Genomic DNA, 21216 nt, shown 5'->3' with positions numbered 1-21216 from the left:
ATCTAATTAACTACATCATTTTAAACTATTTATATGATTTATTTATTAATTTTTAATTATTCAAAGCTATTTTTGTGTTAAAGAGAAGCAGACATTACAAATTGTACCTATAGAAACGAATATTTTTTTAATGCAACATAAAATGTATTAGGCTACACATAAACATTTATGCTACAACATCCTGACATAAACTAAAAATAGATAATTTCAGAAACATTGCATTTTTTTTCATGCAATGAAAGTCATTGGTAACTAAAACAGCTTTGTTACCAACAGTCTTTTTATTACTTTCTTTTATGTTCCACAAAAGAAAGGTCTGAATTTTTATATTATTATTATTATTGATAGCCTTTATGATTCTTTCAGACGGCTGATTCATTCAGGAATGATGTAAATGGCTCTCTAAATGAATGGGTCATTGAATCATTAGTTCACAAGATTGGTTCAAAACACAGATTCATTCAGAAACTAAACACTGATGTGTTGCTCGGAGATGCTATGGCTTTAAAGGAATTATGTTTTCTGAAAAACAGAGAGAAAACACGCAATATTGTTTTTGAAATATAACACAACACCAACTTCTTATTTACTGAACTGTTGTATAAAATCATATTTAAACTCGTTATATTCAGGACAAAATCAGTGTGATATTGCTCACCCTGCTCATGTGTGACATCGTATGATATAAATATGGGACAAAAATACATACAGTGGAATTTTTTTTCACAATGTCTTGAATTTTAGGGCATAACTGCATTTTTCCTGTTTAGAATTGCTATTTTCTCATTAGTTGTTTATGTCTTTTGATTAATCCATAGTCTTTTATTTAAGACCTCATGTTTGCCATGCTACTCTGTTGTGTATTGAAGTATGTACAGTGTGCAGTTCAATGTTACTGTTTAAAGTCAAGCTCATAGTTTATGTTTTGTTTCAGGTCTTGGATTTATTTCACAGTTCATGTTGTTGGATCATCGCTGTTGTAAATGAAACTTCACCTGGGATCTCTATGTTATCGTCCTCGTCTGTTTCATGTGAGCATCATTTCACCTACAGTAGGTGAGGTACAGTATTAATGCACAAACACAGCCTGTCCGTCTTGAAGTCATAGTTTACTGTTGTTCTTAACCTGAATTACTTTGTTTCTTCTGTTAAACACTAAAACCAACATCACGAGGGTGAGCTAAAGACAGGTTTTATTTTTTGGGTGAACTGTCCCTTTAAATAAAACTTAAACAGGCAGGATAAAAAATGGACTAGTGTCAACATATCAGATCATTATGCCTCGTAAATGCAGCCTAAAAGACCTGCCACTGTCTAATATGCCATTAATATAAATGAAACGACAATATTGACAAGATAAAACACTCGCTTCTCTCGGCTGGATAACTTTGGTAGCTCAATAAAACATTTCAATCTAAACCGGAAGGAAAATGTGATTCACAGGCCAGTACTAACACATTATATTTTTTTTTTACATTAATTACATGTTTATCTGCTGTTTTTAATATTTATAAGTTAAAATGTATACTACTTTTAACACTTAACAGTACTATTTTCCACCCGATGGCACCATTTTCTAAGGCCTGGCCTATGGAGCTAATTATTGTTTTTTTCTGTTTCTGCTGAAAAAAGGCAAATTGAAATTATATAATTTAGGTGTGATGGTATGGAGATATTTGTGTGTGAATGGATTTTTTTTTATTATTATTATTCTGACACTGCACAAAAAATTATGCAAAATTAAGTTTGTTTCTTATATATATATATATATATATATATATATATATATATATATATATATATATATATATATTAGGGGTGTAACGGTTCACAAAATTCACGGTTCGGTTCGATACGATACACTGATGTCACGGTTCGGTTCGGTTCGATACGTTTTAGATACAGCAAAATGTAAAAACATCTCAACTTTTCAGAATGCCGCAAGCGCACCGCGGGTCATGTGACAAGAACTAACCAATCAGCTTCATCCTTTCCCGTAACAACGTTGAGAGCTCAGCCAAGATGAAGGAACAGCTGATCATAGTTGTATATGGATTGCAATTTTGAAATAAATTCAGTAGCAGAGCTACTGCAAGCGATTTTTAGAGCTGCAAATCCATTTATCCTTCGCTGAAATTTCCGCGTCTCATGGAGAGAGCACGTCATTGTTGCTTAGCAAAGACAGACGCCTCATGAGCGCTTCTGCCCGAGCGCTTTGGAAAGGAGGAGAAAGACGCGCTTAGCGTTTTCCATGCGTTTTTAGGCACGATATGTGAACGGCCCCTAAGGCGCTCGCTCACTCAGCACGCGCTGAAGGCTCGTTGCAAAATGTCTAATGCATTTAACAGACCAGAAATATAAGATCCTAAAATAACCAACAGGTCTGGTGTTTGGGTTGGATTCCCTGTAAGCTATAGTGTCTAAATGCTGCAGGGATAGTTTGCTGCGTGCATGTTTCTCCTTTTTTTCGTCTTTTCCCAGATAGTACTGACGCATATATCCCAGATATTCCCGCTGGTGTTTTTTTTTTTTTTTTTATTCCCGCTGGTGTACCCTGTCATGTTGCAGATGCGACATACCGTTGTTTTTTTATCCACCACTCTCTTGCCATCACCATTATAGCTTAAAGGGAATCCAAAGTGCACCCAAACACCAGACCTGTTGGTTATTGGGGGATCTTCTCATTTCTAGTCTGTTAAACGCATTGGCTATTTTGCAACGAGCCTTCAGCGTGTACTGAGTGAGCGAGCGCCTGCTGAGTAGCCTAACATAAACATATAAGATGGTGTTTTTTTCTTCTTCGGGAGTGTCAGGGGCGTTGCCTGTTACGTTGTTTGGGTTATTGGGCTACCTTGTTGAACGCATATCATTATATTTCTTTCTCTCTCTTTTTTTTTTTTTTTTCCAAATATAATTAATTACTCCAACGAACCGTTCGGTATACATAATGCGTACCGCGTACCGAACCGAAAGCGTCGTACCGAACGGTTCAATACGAATACGCGTATCCTTACACCCCTAATATATATATATATATAATAAATCTGCTTAGCATTTAGTATAAGTAATTTTTTTTTCATAAACAGCCATGGCATTATGTAAACAAACTAGCATTTAAAGGGTTAAAATCCTGAATTAAAAAAAATTAAATAAATTGTAGTTATGAACATAACTCATATTATTAAAAAACTGGGAGCCGATATTTTTATGACCATTTCTGATGCATGTTTTTTCCTCTAAAGACATGTAACTGTTGTTTTGATGCACACGGTTAATAAAAATAATAATGCAGTAAAAACACCAGTAATTTAACTGAGAAATACTAATATTCAGCTGTGCACATATCTATTCAGCACATTAGTTGCTGCTGTCCTACTGAAACTGGCTTCCTGAATTCTTGTGATAGCCCTATTTTATCAAACTGCTGTTCCTGCCATTTATAATAGCAGTAAACCGCTCAAAACGGTGTTGTGGTGAAACATGGTCTTTACCTTGGTGATGGCAGTGAAGACCTTCTCCAGAATGGCGTTGGGCTGAGCCTTCTGCGGCCCGTTGGCCTGGATTTTCAGACCGAGTGCACATGGCCTCGCAATAAACCTACAACAAGCAATAAGAAAGAACGCCTCATTAGATTTATATCTTGTAATATCAGTGTCTGCTAACTTAATTCTGAAGGTCTGACAGGCTGCAAAACCACAGCGGGCGGCTAAAAAAAAAAATCCTCCTGTGTGCAATCACTTGCCAAATCTTCAGAGACGGCGTGTTAAACCGCGCAGACCAGCTGTAAGCGTCTGGACTTCCTGCAGCTCACTGGCTGCTCCTGTGAACGTCTGATAAACATCGGTGTATTAGGAAATAAACAGCCGCTGATCAGCGCGACTGCATCACAGTCGGTTTTGTTATGCTAATGTGACTCGATCTTGTCGATCTGATAATGAGACCAGAAGAAACATTTCATGGGTCACTGCTATTATGCAGTACATTTTCATAACCTCGTCTTAATCTAAATATAAAACTCATTGCTTAAGGAAGTCATATTTCGTTTATCACAATAGCGATGACATAAACTGATTATTTCACTTTATTTAACCTAAAAAAGAAAAAACAACACTTTTTATGTTTGGGTCTTTTTAAAACATTCCATCCTGTTTGATCAAATTTCACAAATCCTTATGATGTTATAAAGACTGACATCAAAGACAAACAATGACATCTACATGTAAGCAAACTCAATCTAGTGGCTAACTTTAACTCCTTATTTACATCCTGTTCATTTTCTACATTTTCCAGTTGTGTTGTGTAAATTGGCTAGAATTAATAAAGTTGAAAGTTGCTTGATCAGAGCATATTTCTAAATATCTGATATACACTTTTATATAAATACATCTGTACAAGGAATTTTTTTTTAACAGGTGCTTCAAAACAGAAATGGCTAAAAATATTTACTGTGTGTGTGTATGTATGTATATATATATATATATATATATATATATATATATATATATATATATATACACACACACACACACACACACACACACACACACACACACACACACACACACACACACACACATATATTTGTGTAATTCAAATAAATTGTTATTTTGACCTTTCTATTTTATCAACTTTTCTATTTAATATATTAACTATATATAAAACAATGTTTTTCAATAACCAGCATAACAATAATCAGCGTATTAATATGATTTTTGAAGGGTCATGTGACATGCTGTAAATTCAGCTTTACATCACACAAATCATTTACATCTGAATGTTTCCAAATAGAAAATAGTTATTTTTTGTAATAATATTTCACAATGTTATTGTTTTTAACTGTATTTTGAAATCAAATAAATGCAGTCTTGGTAAACAAAAATACACCTCGAAGCTCAGAGAGGAACTGGCCTTGCAAGTCCGGGAAAGAAAGATGTCACAAGGATGGAAATGGAGGTGACAGAGCTTTTGCCACTTAATTAATAATGTCATCCAATTAAGAGCCAGTGCAGAGAATGCTCTAGAAATGATTCTTCTATAAAGCTGAAGAGCTGCGATAAGCTTATGGTTGACCCAATTGATTTGCGGCCTGCGCACTGTTTGCTTTTGTGGGGCTGAAATGCCATAAATGGGCTGTTCCTCATCATAAAAATGTCCAGCGCTTGTGCAACGCAGGAGGATGGAAGAGGATGTTTGTAGTTCATATAGTGTGACCTCTTTCCACAGAGGAAGTCAAGTGATGCCACACTGAAGACCACGAGAGCCTGTATCACAACGTTTCAGTTGAACACTGATGGCTTTTTATTATTTGCAATGGTTTGTTTAACGTTAACTCATATCCAAAGGTTTCAGCCGGTCCAAAACTGACTGGACGCACGGGTTTAAACTTATACACTAACTCTGACAACAAAATAAGTTTTAGAAGATCCGTCTTCCAACACAGTCCCAGAGGAAACCCTGACAGTATATTTCACCTGAGCAGATGGTCTGTGGCACACATAAACACAAACCCGACACTGCGTCGTCCCGCAGGGAAGATGTCAAAACTGCTGCTTTTGTGACACTGAGAGCCACCACATTTTCAGATGTCAAAACTCATAATAGCGCAAAACTAATTAATGTCCGTTTCATAGCTCAGTGGAAAGCATGATTTACTGTTGATATCAAGCACACACTGACTGGTTTTATCATCTAATCTCAAGCATGTGACTAGTAATCACATGGGAACAGGCAATGTGTCAATAACTTTACAAAAAAAATCTAAATGCACACAAAATCTTGTTTCTCTAGCAGTGCTTTGGTACATTGGATGCAAACCTAACACTGGGAATAAAAAAAATCTATCTATCTATCTATCTATCTATCTATCTATCTATCTATCTATCTATCTATCTATCTATCTATCTATCTATCTATCTATCTATCTATCTATCTATCTATCTATCTATCTATTCCTCCCACTTCCATTTTTTCTCACTTTTATCCAGTCAATCACTTATTATGTTTCGACAACATCAGGTGCAAAAATAATGCATCCAATATTTCATATAAACATATTTATGCATATAAATAAGAATTACAAGTTTTATTTTGTATATTCTATGGTGTTTTTTTCATTATTATTATTATTATTATTTTTGTTGTTGTTACTAGCTGCTAACAGCACTTGCTTAAAATTGAAATTATGTTAAAATCTCAAATAATATATTTTCCATTTATATGAGATTAAATATCACCTAATTTATATTTATTTGTATTTTTTTACAGAAATTAATAAATTTATTCAGCAAGGCTGTATTACAATGACTAAACTGACAGTAATTATGTTTGTAATATAAAAAATAATATAATATTGATATATTAATATTATAGTAACATTTTATTTTAATATTTCAAATATTTGTATTTAAGATAAATCCTGTTCTTAGGAACTTTCTATTCATCAAAGAATCATTAAAAATGTGCATTATTTCCTAATATATATATATATATATATATATATATATATATATATATATATATATATATATATATATATATATATATATATATATATATATTTTTTTTTTTTTTTTTTTTTTTTTTTCACAGTATTACTATTTTGCATATTTTAGAATAAATAAATGCAGCCATGGTGAGTATAAAATACTTTTTAATATATTAAATATGTTTTTTAAATATAAAGAAAATATTATTATTATTGTCATTATACGTCATAGTAGGTATGACTGAAAAAAGATGTTAACATGCTCCACAGCTATTGAATTATTTGAGTATAGATATAATCAGTATATTCAGGAATTCAGCAGTGTGATGAAAAACAAAATCTAGGTCAAGAGACTCTTAAAAATGTAGGTCATCTTTTAAATGTTTGTAAATATTTTAAATAAGATGACCCAAAAATTCAGATTAATACAAGCATATCGCCAGTCACCTTGGACAGGTTTCTAGCACAGTCTTCATAGGGTTAATGCACTTACATGCACAATAGGAAACATATTTAACTCAACTGTGCGCTTCATGGAGTAATTGATTTACTGTTTGTGGTAAAAATGACACCCTTTGTGACAACTTACCCCATACATACAGCAGCGTGACAACATGCCCCTGTGCTGGGAGTCAGTGGAGATTCTCAAACTTCAGATTTGGTTTAAAAACACTCCGCTCACAAAACCAGAAATAGATGGCACACCTAAGAATGATCTGCACAACAAAGAGCAGCACTGACCTACTTTCATCATCAGTATTATTACTCCAGAAGATGGGCCACACTGGGTTCCTGTCATTGTCCCTGTCCTAATTCATACAAAGATTCAGTGACAATATGTGAAGGAGCATAAACCTGTCCCATCATCATCAGCAGCATCAGCATCATCAGCTGAGGATGAGCTCTGAGCGCAACATCTTCAGCAGTCATGACGATGACGAAGAAGAAGATGATGGGGATGAAGATGTGACACTGGACGTACCTCTCAAAGACCAGCCGGATCATGAACATGCAGAATGCTAAAGGACACGCCAGGTACAGATCCTCGGCTTGTGGAAAGGTGGACTCGTCTGTGTTTTTCAGGTCAGCCCAGGTGACGTTGTGCGGGAGCCAGAACCTCTCGTTCCAGAACCACGCCAGGATCCCTGCCATCTCCAGCGGATCTGAAGTCTGATGTGCAGTCAATGGCCGACGCGGCTTGCGACGCTCTTACACGGCGGATCTCTGCAGCTCCAGTGTGATGTTGCTGATGATGATGGAAGCGGGTTTCGCACCGCCCCGTCTGTGTTGCGAGGCTCCGCCCTCTCCGATTTAGGGAAGTAGAACGCTGCCGACGCGCTCCTCCTCCGCGACGCTGATTGGTCCGTGCGCTTGTCAATCATAAAAGCGTCTCTTAAAGAAACAGTTCGGGAGAGTAATTATATTCCTCTTGACGTTATATACTCATTTCATTTTCAAATATGAACTAAAATTCACTTTCAACATACTATTTCTGTATTTTTATAAACGTATTTAGTAACCCCAGTGTACTGGTGTATAAAAGATGGGTTCAAGTGTACTACAACTGGTAACTAAATGCATTTTTAAAATCCAGAGATAGTATGTTAAAAGCGCATTTTAGTTGATACTCTAGCACAATTGAGTAAACTTAGCTTAGTTGATCCTGAGTTTATCTTAAGAAGTACTAAAGAATAATTCTTAATACAAAACTAGTTGGCAAATAGAGCACTATATATATATATATATATATATATATATATATATATATATATATATATATATATATATATATATATATATATATATATATATATATATATATATATATATATATATATATATATATATATATATATCATATTACCCACGACAAAAAAACAAAAACAATAAAAATATGAAAGTATGTGCCTCAAATCCAAATGCTTAAGAACTAGTATTATTTTAGTGTAATTTATAAACTGTTATAATATATAATAATATAATATTATATGATATAGTTTAGCATTTATTTTTAGATTTGGATATTATTTTACTCAGTTTGATGTGTGCTTTTATCTTTTTTTTCTTAGCTTTTTCTTTATTTAAGCTTTATTATTATTTTTGTTCTGTTTTTATACTAATTAGACTAGTATACTAATATACTAATACTAATACTGCAGCTTCAACCAATTTCAGTAAGTTACCAAAGCAACATTTATAATTATCGTTTAGTTTGTTTTTCCATTTAATATGCATATTTCATGCTATTTATTTCAATTAACAAAATGATTCAGATAGTTTCAGTTATCAGAAATAGGTTTTTAAATTTGTATTTTTTAAATGATTTATTACTGTGTTCTAACAAGAAAGCATCAGTGTTCATCTCACATTTCATCTCATCTGTGATTTTTTTAATGATTATTAATGTGTTACTTACTAATAATGTATTATTATTTTGTTAATAAATGTTTGTTTTTATTTTGTTATCTTTTCTGATTTGCCACTATAGAAGTCACACATCAAAATAAAAGCACAGAACTACAGGGGGCCACCTTTAGCTGTCAAATCGTATTAAATAGCGCCACCTGCTGGTCAATGGATCGTTTTTTCCAGTGTCTACTGCAGTGCTTGCTTTTTTGCTTTTACTTTTTTTTAAGAGGTGAATACTGAATACAAACAGAGATTATTTCATAAATTATATATAATTTCTTGCGAAATTATTTTATAAATAAAGCCAAAGTAATCAAGATACTGGATCCAGACTGAAGCTTCTGTAATTCTTAGTTACCTCGGCATCCCGTGGCAGAAACAGAAGTAAATAAATAAATAAAGAACAGGGGCTTAGACTATTAGAAAGCATAAATAAATAAATAAATAACAGGGGCTTAGACTATTAGAAAGCATAAATAAATAAATAAATAAATAACAGGGGCTTAGATTATTAGAAAGCATACATGAATGAATGAATGAATGAATGAATGAATGAATGAATAAATAAATAAATAAATAAATAAATAACATGGGCTTAGGCTATTAAAAAGCATAAATAAAAAATAGCATAGGGTTAGACTATTAGAATAAATAAATAAATAAATAGCATTGGGTTAGACTTTTAGAAAGAATAAACAAACAAACAAACAAACAAACAAATAAATAAATAAATAAATAGCATGGGTTTATACCATTATAAAAAAATAAAAAATAAAAATGAATGATTAAATGAATAATTGAATGATTGAATAAATAAATAAACAAACAAATAAATAAATAAATAAATAAATAGCATGGGCTTAGGCTATTTTAATGGATAAATAAATAAATAACAGGGGCTTAGACTATTGAGTCAATAAATCCATCCATCAATCAATCAATCTATCTAACGCGACTAGATGGGTCGACGGTCACCATCTACGGTGGGTAATTATAGATGGATTTACAAACAAGCAAAACAGTAAACTTATTACTTGCAGTGTCTCTTCATCCAGAATACTGAGTATTCCGTTTGCACACTGGAATAGTTTCTATGCACTTTACTGTCAATTGCACTAGTGTAAATGATGGTGATTTCTGCCTATAGTGTACATACACTTTTACATAATTCATCTGTATAGTATGTTCATAGTACACATATCTGTATATCATGCTGACCGTATTTAAAATCTGTAAATGATGTCCATAATACTCCGTTATATGCATATTTATTGTACATTTGTAACATATTGCAGACACTGCATATTCTGTATTTACTTTTTATTGCACTTCTGGTAAGATGCTAACTGAATTTCGTTTCCCTACGACAATAAAGTTGAATCGAATCTAGTCAAACAACGTCACCACGGCCGAATTAATATTCATGAGCTAGCGCGCCGCGATGAATATTCATGAGCTCAGCCCTCGCTGTAGTAGGGTTGGCGATGTGTCTTTCCGGAGGTGTTGATCGCAGACAGGCGGTAGTGATGCAGCAGCAGCGCGGAGGTGCGCGAGTGTGAGAGCGACTCTCAGCAGCATCATGGCGGAGCAGAGCGACTCCCCTGCGGCCGTCCAGACCCCGCAGCCGGCGCTCACCAGCAGCTGGCCCATTGTCAGGGAGGCGTACGAGCTCCAGGAGGTGATCGGTGGGTAGTTGCAGATGCATTTGAGCTTGTCAGAGGATGCGGTTTGTTCTTTTGGTTTGGGCCTACCGGCTTTTTCCCATATGATTACAGTAATGCAATGCGGATATGACAAGTGGAGCTTCCTATCTTATGTTTTGGAGCTATTAGATGACAGTGCACTTGTTACGAGTGATGATGATGATGCTTCAGAACTGCACGTGTCCAGAGAGACATCAGGCTACTGTGACGTTTACAGCAGATGTGCTGTTATCATAAACGGGGGACGTTATTCTGACTAAAAAGTGCAACCAAGTTTCAGGGGTTTGTATTTGATGCATTGCGGAGGTTGGGGGATATTTAAGAAAACATTAATAACAGTGACAACAAGAGTAGTTATTATGATTTTATATATTGTATTATTTATATTCGGCATGTGTGCATCTGGTGTGCACTTACACACCTCGCACTGTTTGTGAGAGTCAAAGCTGTCATTTGCTGCATGCGATGCTTTGCGCTCGTCTCATGACGCCCTCTGCTGCTCAGATTCAGCACTTCTCATTTCTTACAAGTGCTTTAAGTCATTTCTGTTCATTCGGGAAGTTCTTCAAAAAGAAATGAAAAGCAGTTTTGAGAAATTGAATTGCAATGAGACCTTTATATACGTCACTTAAACACGAGCCGTATTAATCTCACAACACACATTTATCAATTTACATATTTTATGTGTATGCTTCATAAAGCACTTTAAACACTGACATATGTACAAAAGATTTTTATTAGAATTGATATGTATATTTTATGTTATACAGCACACAAAGTGCACATATTAACCCTGTAATGCCAGACATATGAAATAATATAAAAAAGGAAGAAAGAAAATGTTACGATGCAATATTGATTGAGAGATTAACAATTAATAATTAATACTTATCTGAACATGATTTTCAAAAAAAGAAAAGAAAAAAAGGATGTCTAAATAATTAGGTAAACCAAAGTTGCTTCAGTCCAGTAAGTGTTCATTTTGAAATATTATAAAAGTTATATAAACGTTATTCTTATGTTAACTTAAAGATAATAATTATGCCGTTGTGGATGTGTAGTTTATTCAAACCTGCTTATGGGCTTTTTTTGGTCAACATCAAGATTATGAATTTTCATAACTCTTTTTTTACTATTTTTTAAAAACAGTTTAGACTTCACTTGTGGAATGGTTAATACGAGGCCATAAAATTATGCATAATAATTATAGCAAAAAGACTGTTTGCAGGATGTCAACTTTCCAAATAATGAATGAATTTTTTCATTGTATGATTGAACTTTTCCTAATAATCAATAGCTGTAATTTTATGACATTTTACATTCAGTTTTTTTTTTTTTTTTTTTTTTTTTTTTTTTTTCATTTATTGGCATTTCACTGCATTCTCAAATCCCTAAAAGTGTTACTCAAATTGAGTCCGCTGCTATTGATGGACCCAGTGCCTGCAGATATGAGGCTCCCAAAGTAAATCAAGCCAGAAGGGCCTCTTCATGGCTGTGAGATGCGTGGTAAAGCAGTATGCTATCAGCTCAGATAAGAGCTCCTCTATAGTTTCTGTGCTCTTCTTCTGCTAATCGGTGCGGCGTGTGGTCAGGACCCCCTCCTTATCTGTCAGCCGCAGTTGGCAGAGTGTCACACACTCTTACGGTGTGAATAGCAGCACTGCGTTTGTGTTTGTGCATGTTTATATTTGTGTCTATAGTCACAAATGTGACGTGTCATATCTGATCTGAATCAGCAACTGGCTATTAGTACATTATGTTTTATGCATTAATTGTCTGGAAAATGTCTAATGTTTTCAAACAGGCTTAGTGAAATTTCCTTCTATATATATGTATAGGAAGAAATTTCACTAAGCTTGTATTTGTTTATATAGACAATATAACTAAGCATGAAAAAAATATCAGCATGATTACTTAATGTATAATATATATACATATATGCACAGAGACATATATATACTACAGTTTAAAAGTTTAGGATCAGTAAGTGTTTTTATGAAAGTATTTAATACTTTTATTCAGCTAAAATGCATTAAATGCATTAAAAATGTAAATTTATTTTTGCATGTAATTAATCGCTTGACAGTACTAATAATTATAATAAAAATTATATGAATTTAATTGTAACTATATGACTATATATTATAACTACATATTTATAATTATAATAATTACATGGGATAATACGATTAGTGGTTAACCAATGTGGCTTTTTCAGCACTTTCGGCATATATACAAAATGCAGAATACAGTTACAAGAAAAAGTAAGTGAACCCATTGAGTTTCAATGACAGACAGTGGTTTTGTATGAAGATACTCCTGTCTCCAGGAAACATCATGTCTGTTAAACTAGATCAATTTTAAATTAACTTTATGCATAACCTAATATTTACAGCAGAAATCAAATCTTTATTTGACTGCATGCACAGGATTGTGAGATATCACAGACATTAAAGACACTCGGCACACCTTAGATTGAAACCTTTTGACTTGTGAGCTGAAAAGTGGTTACGAAATCATCTCTGAATGGTGTTCGGAAAAAAAAAAATGTCTGTAAATGGAGAAAGATCAGAGCTGTGGGTGTCCTGCAAAGAGGAAGCCACTGCTGCCCCCCCAAAAAACATAGCTGTTTGTCAAAAATGTGCAAAAAAGTCACCTGGACGGCTTGCTGTCAAGGAGTGAAAAATGAATTCCAGAGTTTATAAGATTCAGAGCATTTAGCAGGAGACTGAAGGCCATCTGTCTGTCATCTGAAGCTCAACAGATGTCAGTAAATCAACACACGAGTATCAACAACCTGAGCATGACCTACAGAGATAGATACAGCCTGAAAATACTGCAGAACTCAAACCGTTCTGTTTGGAACTGGTTACTGCTGCCAAAGTAAGGCCAGTTGGGTTCACACACATTATCCACTCACACTGTGCTTTTTAAAGAAATGAAGTTTGTTTTGTGATTTGCTTAAGACTGTGTTTGTCTATTCCTGATGAGTTGTTTGAGAATGAGATCAAATTCACATGGTAAATCCAAGGGTTCAAATACTTTTCCTTTCAGCTGGATGAAATATATTCTAATGATTGCAAATAATGTGCACACAAATTGCTAAGTTAAGTGTATTTTAATCACCTTTGGAGGTTTTGTGCATAGAATTTACTTAAGCCATTGGTAGTTTTTTCACAATTGAAAAGCCGAAAAAAAAAAAAAAAATTGGTTTTGTAATATCTATAAATTGGCTTATGAATGTGACTACTCTGAAGACTGCAGTAATGGCTACTGAAATTCAGCTTTGCATTACAAGAATAAATTACATTATAAAATATATTCAAATAGAAAACAGTTATTTTAAATTGTAATAATAATTCTCAGTATTTTTTTTACTGTATTATTGATTAATAATCACGTTGATTAAAAAAATAATATTTATACAGTGTAATATATAATAAAATACTATATATTGTATAAATTGTTTGCATATATATATACACACAACATCATGTTAATGGTTAAAAATGTAAAAAAATATTGAATTTTTAATATTTGCAGATACAAGAAGATAACAACTTATTATATTTGTTGCTCTTACAGTAAAGCTACTTATTCCAGTGTCACTCACATCTATCATGAATCCTTTAAGCACATCATATGACAGGCTGCACCTGCTGTGCACAAGCTTTTATGTTCCAGAAGGCATGTTTACTGTCTGCCTTTCATCTAGAATAATGTCTTTGACACGGCGTGTGCTTTGTTCATTAGAGATGTTTTTACTGTGTTTTGTAGGTAGCGGAGCCACAGCAGTCGTCCAGGCAGCACTTTGTAGCCCTCGACAGGAGCGTGTGGCCATCAAGAGAATCAACCTGGAGAAATGCCAGACCAGCATGGATGAGCTGTTGGTGAGGAACAACATTAAAACAGCTGCGTCTACTCACGCAGGTTCTGCTATACACACACACACACACACACACACACACACATACACATTATATTGAAATGCAAATAGTTACAGGTAAATTGCAATTTGTTTTTTGAGCAGCCTGACTGGATTGGGAAGACATACATCTTTTGGCTGTGTTTTACCCATTCATTTTTATTATAGGCATTTTACAGTAATCTTATAGGAGTAGTAGTAGTAGTTCACCTAAAAATGAACTGTGAACTGAGATGTAGATGAGTTTGTTTCTTGATGAGTTGAATTTTAGCATTACATCGCTTGATCTCCAATGCATCCTCTGCAGTGAATGGGTGCCGTCAGAATGAGAGCTAATAAAAACATCACAATAATCCACAAGTGATCCACATCGCTCCAGTCCATCAGTTCATGTCTTGAGAAAAGCTGTGTGTTTTTAAGAAACGCGCACCATTAAGACGTTTAAATATTTCATACTCCTAAATGATAAAGTCTATCACCTGTTGTCCTCTCAAATCAAGATCCACTGACGTATTTGTTAAGAATTGCTTTTGCTTGTAAACGGTTCTTGATCCATGCAGATTTCTCTCTTGATTCAGACAAGACGACCTTTTCACTGGAGAAAACAATATTATGGATAGAGGAGATTTGTGTCTTGCCAGCATGCAGCTTTTTGCTTCTCAAGACATTGATAAATGGACTGGAGTGGTGTGGATTACTTGTGGATTATTGTGATGTTTTTATCAGATGTTTGGACTCTCATTCTGACGGCACCCATTCACTGCAGAGCATCCATTGGTGAGCAGTTGATGCAATGCTAAATTTCTCTAAAAGCTTAGATTAAATTTTATTTTTTCATCTACAATTATGCATTAAATGAATAAAAATACATGCATTTTTTTTTTTTTTTTACAAATGATATCTATATTAAATAAAGTTTTTTTTTTTTACTTTCTATTCATCAAAGATTCCTGGAAAAACTGTATCTTGATTTCCAACAAAACAGCAACAAAATGTTTATTAAGCAGCAAATCAGCAAGAATGATTTCTGAGGACTGGAGTAATGATGCTGAAAATTCAGCTTTATCAAATGAGTAAATTACAGTTTAAAAATTTTCACATAGAAAACAGTTATTTGAAATTTTAAGAATAATTCACAATATTAGTGTTTTTACTGTATGTTTCTTCAAATAAATGCAGCCAAATTTTTCAAAAACATTGTAAAAAAAAAAAGAAAATATCAAATGTATGCAAATGTAAAAAATTGAGGATTCTCTTGTTATTCCCAATGCTGCATTTTTTGCACCTTGCAGCAAGAGTTAGGGACGGCAATCATCCAACCCCAGCTATTGCTGCAAAGTATTATATAAGTACATTATAAAGAATTTTAAATAATTTAAACTATCAATTTGAATTCATCCTGACTTATAGTTTTTAATTTGTGAAAATGATTAGAGAAAATGATTTTTCCTCAATAAACACTTCACATTTAACGATTGAATGAATAAATGACTTCTTAATGTGCATGTGTACTGTAAGAGTCTCAGAAGTCAATATACCATTAATCACAATTATCTGTGTGCTGATTAATCATTAGCCAACACTTACAGTTTTGACTGCCCTAGTTTTTCAAAAATATGTTTCATATCTGTCAGAGACACACATGCTTTCATGCACACTCTCCCTACTGTAATCATTTACACACACACACACACCCAGCAGGCCGCCAACTCCGACACTGAGTTGTTTTCCATTGATCTTTGTTTTGGTGCAGTGAGATTGGCAACTGATGGTTTGAGTAATGAAGGTTCTGTCATGAAAACAAATTAAAAAGTTGTGCTATAAACATTTCCCAGATTTACTCTCAGATTGGCTGACACGGAAATATGGTTTGTGTAAATTTATGCTGAACCCAGACAGCACATATGTCATTTTTTTTTTCAAGTTTGCATCCTGCTGTCCTTTTATTAAAGCCTTATACATATTATTGGAATATGCACTTCAGCTAAATAGGTTTTTAACTAAATTTGAAGAAAATGTGAGTAATTGTTATTTACATGGTTTGTCAAAAATAAATAAATAAACATAAAAAATAATAGTCCTAAACATGGCCTTGCATTTTTCTTTTGATTTTGGTGTGAAATATGGCCTGGCCTTGTACTTAATAGACTTGTTCTATTCTAATCTGTTTATTATAAATCGGTTCAAGAGTTTCTCTGTTCCTAACATTGCAATTACTTTGATGTGCATGCTTTATAAAGCCCATGGACATTATTAAAGACATGCATTATAAAGCTAGACACCTCCATCTGTCTCCACAGAAAGAGATTCAAGCCATGAGCCAGTGTAGCCATCCCAACGTGGTCACCTACTACACTTCATTTGTGGTGAAAGATGAACTCTGGCTGGTCATGAAGCTCCTGAGTGGAGGTGACAAGAATCTTTTCAATTAACTATGGACATGTTTAATTTCAACACAATGTGTGTTGTTTCTTCATTTGAAATAAGTTTTGTAGGTTTTATTGATTCATATAGTTTGAATGTCTATTTGCAGTCACAGTTTGTGTTGTGTGCATGTATTATTTTGTAGATCTGGAGAATTTTGTGTGATTTACAAACCTTTCTATTCATCCAGGATCAGTGTTAGACATCATAAAGGACACATTCAGCAAAGGAGAGCATAAAAACGGTGTCCTAGATGAATCTACAATAGCAACCATATTGAAGGAAGTCCTGGAGGGATTAGATTATCTACACAAAAATGGACAGATTCACAGGTAAAGAAAAAATGACAGCAACAAACTGAACTGTGGCCGGCCAATTCACGTGCCTTTCAGACCATCTCTCTGTTTAAAGGAAAAGTTCACCCAAAAATAAAAAGTAGCTGAAAACTTACTCATCTTCAGGCTATCCAAGATGAGTTTGTTTCTTCATCTGAAAAGACTTGTAGAAATGTAGCATTGCATCACTTGCTCACTAATGGGTCCTTTGCAGTGAATGGGTGCCGTCAGAATGAGAGTCCAAACAGCTGATAAAAACATCACAATAACCCACAGCACTCCAGTCCTTCAGTTAATGTCTTGTGAAACGGAAAGTTGTGTGTTGTCCATCATTACGTTTAGCTTCAAACTGTTATTTCCTAGTAAAAATATGAGTTCTCTTTTCCTAATATTACTTTCTCCAATGAAAAGATTGTCTGGTCTGAATCAGGAGAGAAATATTCACGTCTTAAAAAACAAATATGTTGTTTTTTTACTGGAGGAAGCATTATTATGAATTATGGACTTATATTTTGGCCAGAAGTGACATTTGGACTCTGATTCTGACGGCACCCATTCACTGCAGAGGATCCACTGGAGAGCAAGGGATGTAATGCTGCCTTTCTCCAAATCTGTTAGGATGCAAAAACAAACTAATTTACATGTTGGATGGCCTGAGGTAAATTTTAAGCATATATTCATTTTGGGCTGAACTATTCCTTTAAGTGTCCAAATAAGATGCTAAGTGGGCCAGATTTTATGCTGATAGTCAAAGAGTGTAACATATGATTTAATTAAGTTCCTCTGAATGTTAAGTGCTGGAAAATACTAATGAGGTCTTTTCCCTCCAGGCCATCGCTGCTGTAATAATGGTCTGAAAAATTCATAAACATGCGGATTCATTCTTCAGCCACTGGCGTTATTGTTAATGTTTAAGATTATATATAAAGCATGACATGGATGTGCTTTGTCTTGGTTTGACCTCAGGGACGTGAAGGCTGGTAATATTCTACTGGGAGAAGATGGATCGGTGCAGATCGCAGGTTTGTGACTTTGCTGAAACCGGTAGATTTTCTGAAATGATTTGATCATTTTTTATTGTCTTAGTAAGTTACCCACCAACATCTTGGCATTTAACATCTCCAGAGTTTTTCATGGGGCAGTTAAATACTCAACAACAAATCTGCAGCTTTGCAAATACGTTCTTCATCTGATTTTGCATGCAAAGTGAACATTTACATAGATGTCTTAAAGAAACTTCAACAAAACAAACCTGCCTGTTTAATTGTAGGAGTAAGAAAGCAGGTAAAATAATCACAAAACATTTAGGGAAAACATAAAAAAGATATATAAAATATGTATAACTCTTAACAACCTCTGTTGCTCTTAACTGATTTTGACCAATGCATTCTTAGTTCAGTTGCATAATAATTTCAGCTCTTTAAGAAGCAATTAAGCTTTTCTTTAGCTGTAAAAATCCTGCTTTAATTAATACTGGTTGTCAATCTAAAAAGCACCATTTCTGGGCCTTTAGAGAGATTATATTGCTTTTTAAACCATGGTAATTAGCTCTAATTATGCTAAAGCAATACCCTAGCAGTGATTTAATCAGTAAGTAAAGCCACTTTAAGGTTTTTTTATTTAATTTCTTTCATTGAGGCTTATTATAGTTTGATTATTAACAGATAATAGATTCTCCGCTTTTGTTCTCAGTTTTATTTTATGAATTTGTGTGTTAGAGACACATAAAGGAGAGCAGAAAAACTGGCCCGAGACACATTGATCGTAGTGTAGAGAAGTGTTAAATTCCTGAAATGAGGCTTTTTCCGTCCCCGGGGGGAGACTGGCTGATCTAATTCTAGAATATTGATAGTTTATGTAACGGGGGTTTCCACTAGTGACCTTGGCTCGGTTTTGTTCAGACTGCACTTCACATCAGAACATGTTCTATTGAAATGTCTGACAGACAAGTTTTTATTTGTATTTTTAGATCTTATAAAAATAATGTCCAGGTCAAATTTCAACCCCTAAAAATAAATATACAATAAGGTTTACCATAACAAGAACGAGGCCTGTTCTCAGGACACTTAAGGTTGTGTGCATTGTGAAATAATTTTATGAAATGTAATTTAATAAACACATTTGTGAACCTAGTTACAATAACTAGAACATACAACTTCACTTCACACACACACACACACACACACACACACATATAAATGTTAACCTACACTTCAATTTTGACATGGACATGTTATTGTAAACAATGTATAATATTGTTATATATAAGTGGTTAAAATGACTTTCCTGATTATTGAAAGCATAGTAGATGATTGACAAAAAATGCAAACAAAGCTGTGAAAGAAAGACGTACAGTCTGTTCAGAAAGTTCCTCTGTACAAATATCATAGTTCATGTCTGAATGTCATTTTTAGAAACAAATATTTTAACTGACTTGGTATGTGACAGAAAGAATTTATCAGACTATGTGTCTATCTTTTATTTTCATGCATTTCAAATGAAATATGCATTTAAATATTTGCTTCCAGCTGTCAGGCGATTTTGTTTGTGCATCAGACATATGATGAGGTTGTTAATTTTTTCTCTTTAGATTTTGGTGTGAGTGCTTTTCTGGCCACTGGTGGAGATGTCACTAGACACAAAGTGAGGAAAACGTTTGTGGGGACCCCGTGCTGGATGGCTCCAGAGGTGATGGAGCAGGTCAGTTTGCTCAGAGAACCTACATTAAACATTTACAAGTGGATCTGTTTCAGAAACCAAGTGAGTGGTCCACATAGACAGCATTTTAAATCATTGATAGATGCACAGCTATGGAAGGTTAGTAAACACTAAGAAACCCTATTTAGGCATTATTCTAAAGCAGCATTGCATGTGTCCATGTGTCCATTGAAAAGTGTCATGTACAAAATAGTTCAAGCTACACTACAGTTTTTACATATTTTTGTAAGAAGTCACCAACAGTATGCTACATTTATTTGAATAAAATACTGTTAAAACGGTAATATTGTGAAATATTATTGAAATCTCAGATAACTATTTCTAATTGGAATATATTTTGAAATGTAATTTATACCTGTGATCAAAGCTGTATTTTCAGCATCATTTCTCCAGTCTTCAGTGTCACATGATTCTTCAGAAATAATTCTAATATACTGATTTGCTGCTCAGGAAACATTTCTTATCATTATAAATGTTGAAAACAGTTGTTTTTAGGGTTCTTTTAGGAATAGAATGTTCAAGCCAGCGTTCATTTAAAATATAAATCTTCACTAATGTTAGTGCTGTGTCACTTTTGATCAATTTAATCCGTCTTTGCTGAGTTCAAGATGTCAGGTTCTAGCAAAAATAAAAACACAATTATACTGATCCCAAGTTTAATCTGAATTGACTATTTTACTCAATATTTCTGTGAGCTACTGATTTTTGTGCTCACAGTGTTCACAGCTAGACTATTTCTAAGAGTTCTATTTCTACTTATTTCTAAGAGTATTAATAACCATTCAACTGTTCTAGTGCAGATCATGAAGATTGTTTAATAATTGCCGTTTATGACTGGTGTGGGTCAGTGTGTTATTCCATCATGTGGTGAACAGTTACAGTATCATGTCATGTGACCACAGGTGCGCGGTTACGACTTCAAAGCTGACATTTGGAGTTTCGGAATCACTGCCATTGAACTGGCGACGGGCTCTGCGCCGTATCATCGCTACCCCCCTATGAAGGTAAACACGACCACCGTCAGATCATGTGACCATTCGTGTTTGTGGTGTTTGTGGTCCTGTTTTCAGAACCTCTGTTGCATATGGAATCAGAGCAGTTACACAAAAGTAATTCATTAGATGGAGATGCATTTTAATTGTTTGTATATTAACTAAATGAATGCAAAGCCTGCACAGCTGAACCGTTTCTAATGTGGTTTAGCAGCAGCATCCATCG

General features: G+C 34.1%; 2 protein-coding genes across 2 annotated transcripts in view; one reads left to right on the top strand and one right to left on the bottom strand.

Annotated features, from left to right (window-relative positions):
* Positions 1-7811, bottom strand: part of LOC113108267 (ceramide synthase 6-like) — a 38990-nt gene extending 31179 nt beyond the window's left edge. Inside the window, exons 1-2 of the mRNA XM_026271195.1 lie at positions 7467-7811; positions 3492-3597 (exon numbers count right to left, since the gene is read on the bottom strand). Of these exons, the coding sequence (XP_026126980.1) occupies positions 3492-3597; positions 7467-7636 (276 nt within the window). The 5' untranslated portion in view covers positions 7637-7811. The remainder of the gene's footprint in view (positions 1-3491; positions 3598-7466) is intronic.
* Positions 7812-10365: 2554 nt separating this feature from the next.
* The window catches only part of LOC113108265 (STE20/SPS1-related proline-alanine-rich protein kinase-like), a 59094-nt gene continuing 48243 nt past the window's right edge, over positions 10366-21216 (top strand). Inside the window, exons 1-7 of the mRNA XM_026271194.1 lie at positions 10366-10578; positions 14374-14486; positions 16822-16930; positions 17136-17277; positions 18247-18302; positions 19871-19980; positions 20901-21002. Coding sequence (XP_026126979.1) covers positions 10473-10578; positions 14374-14486; positions 16822-16930; positions 17136-17277; positions 18247-18302; positions 19871-19980; positions 20901-21002 — 738 coding nt within the window. The 5' untranslated portion in view covers positions 10366-10472. The remainder of the gene's footprint in view (positions 10579-14373; positions 14487-16821; positions 16931-17135; positions 17278-18246; positions 18303-19870; positions 19981-20900; positions 21003-21216) is intronic.

Source organism: Carassius auratus, chromosome 9, assembly GCF_003368295.1.
Source record: "Carassius auratus strain Wakin chromosome 9, ASM336829v1, whole genome shotgun sequence".
Taxonomy (NCBI): domain Eukaryota; kingdom Metazoa; phylum Chordata; class Actinopteri; order Cypriniformes; family Cyprinidae; genus Carassius; species Carassius auratus.
The sequence above is the reverse complement of the archived record's forward strand: the minus strand, read 5'-3'. Positions and strand labels throughout refer to the sequence as shown.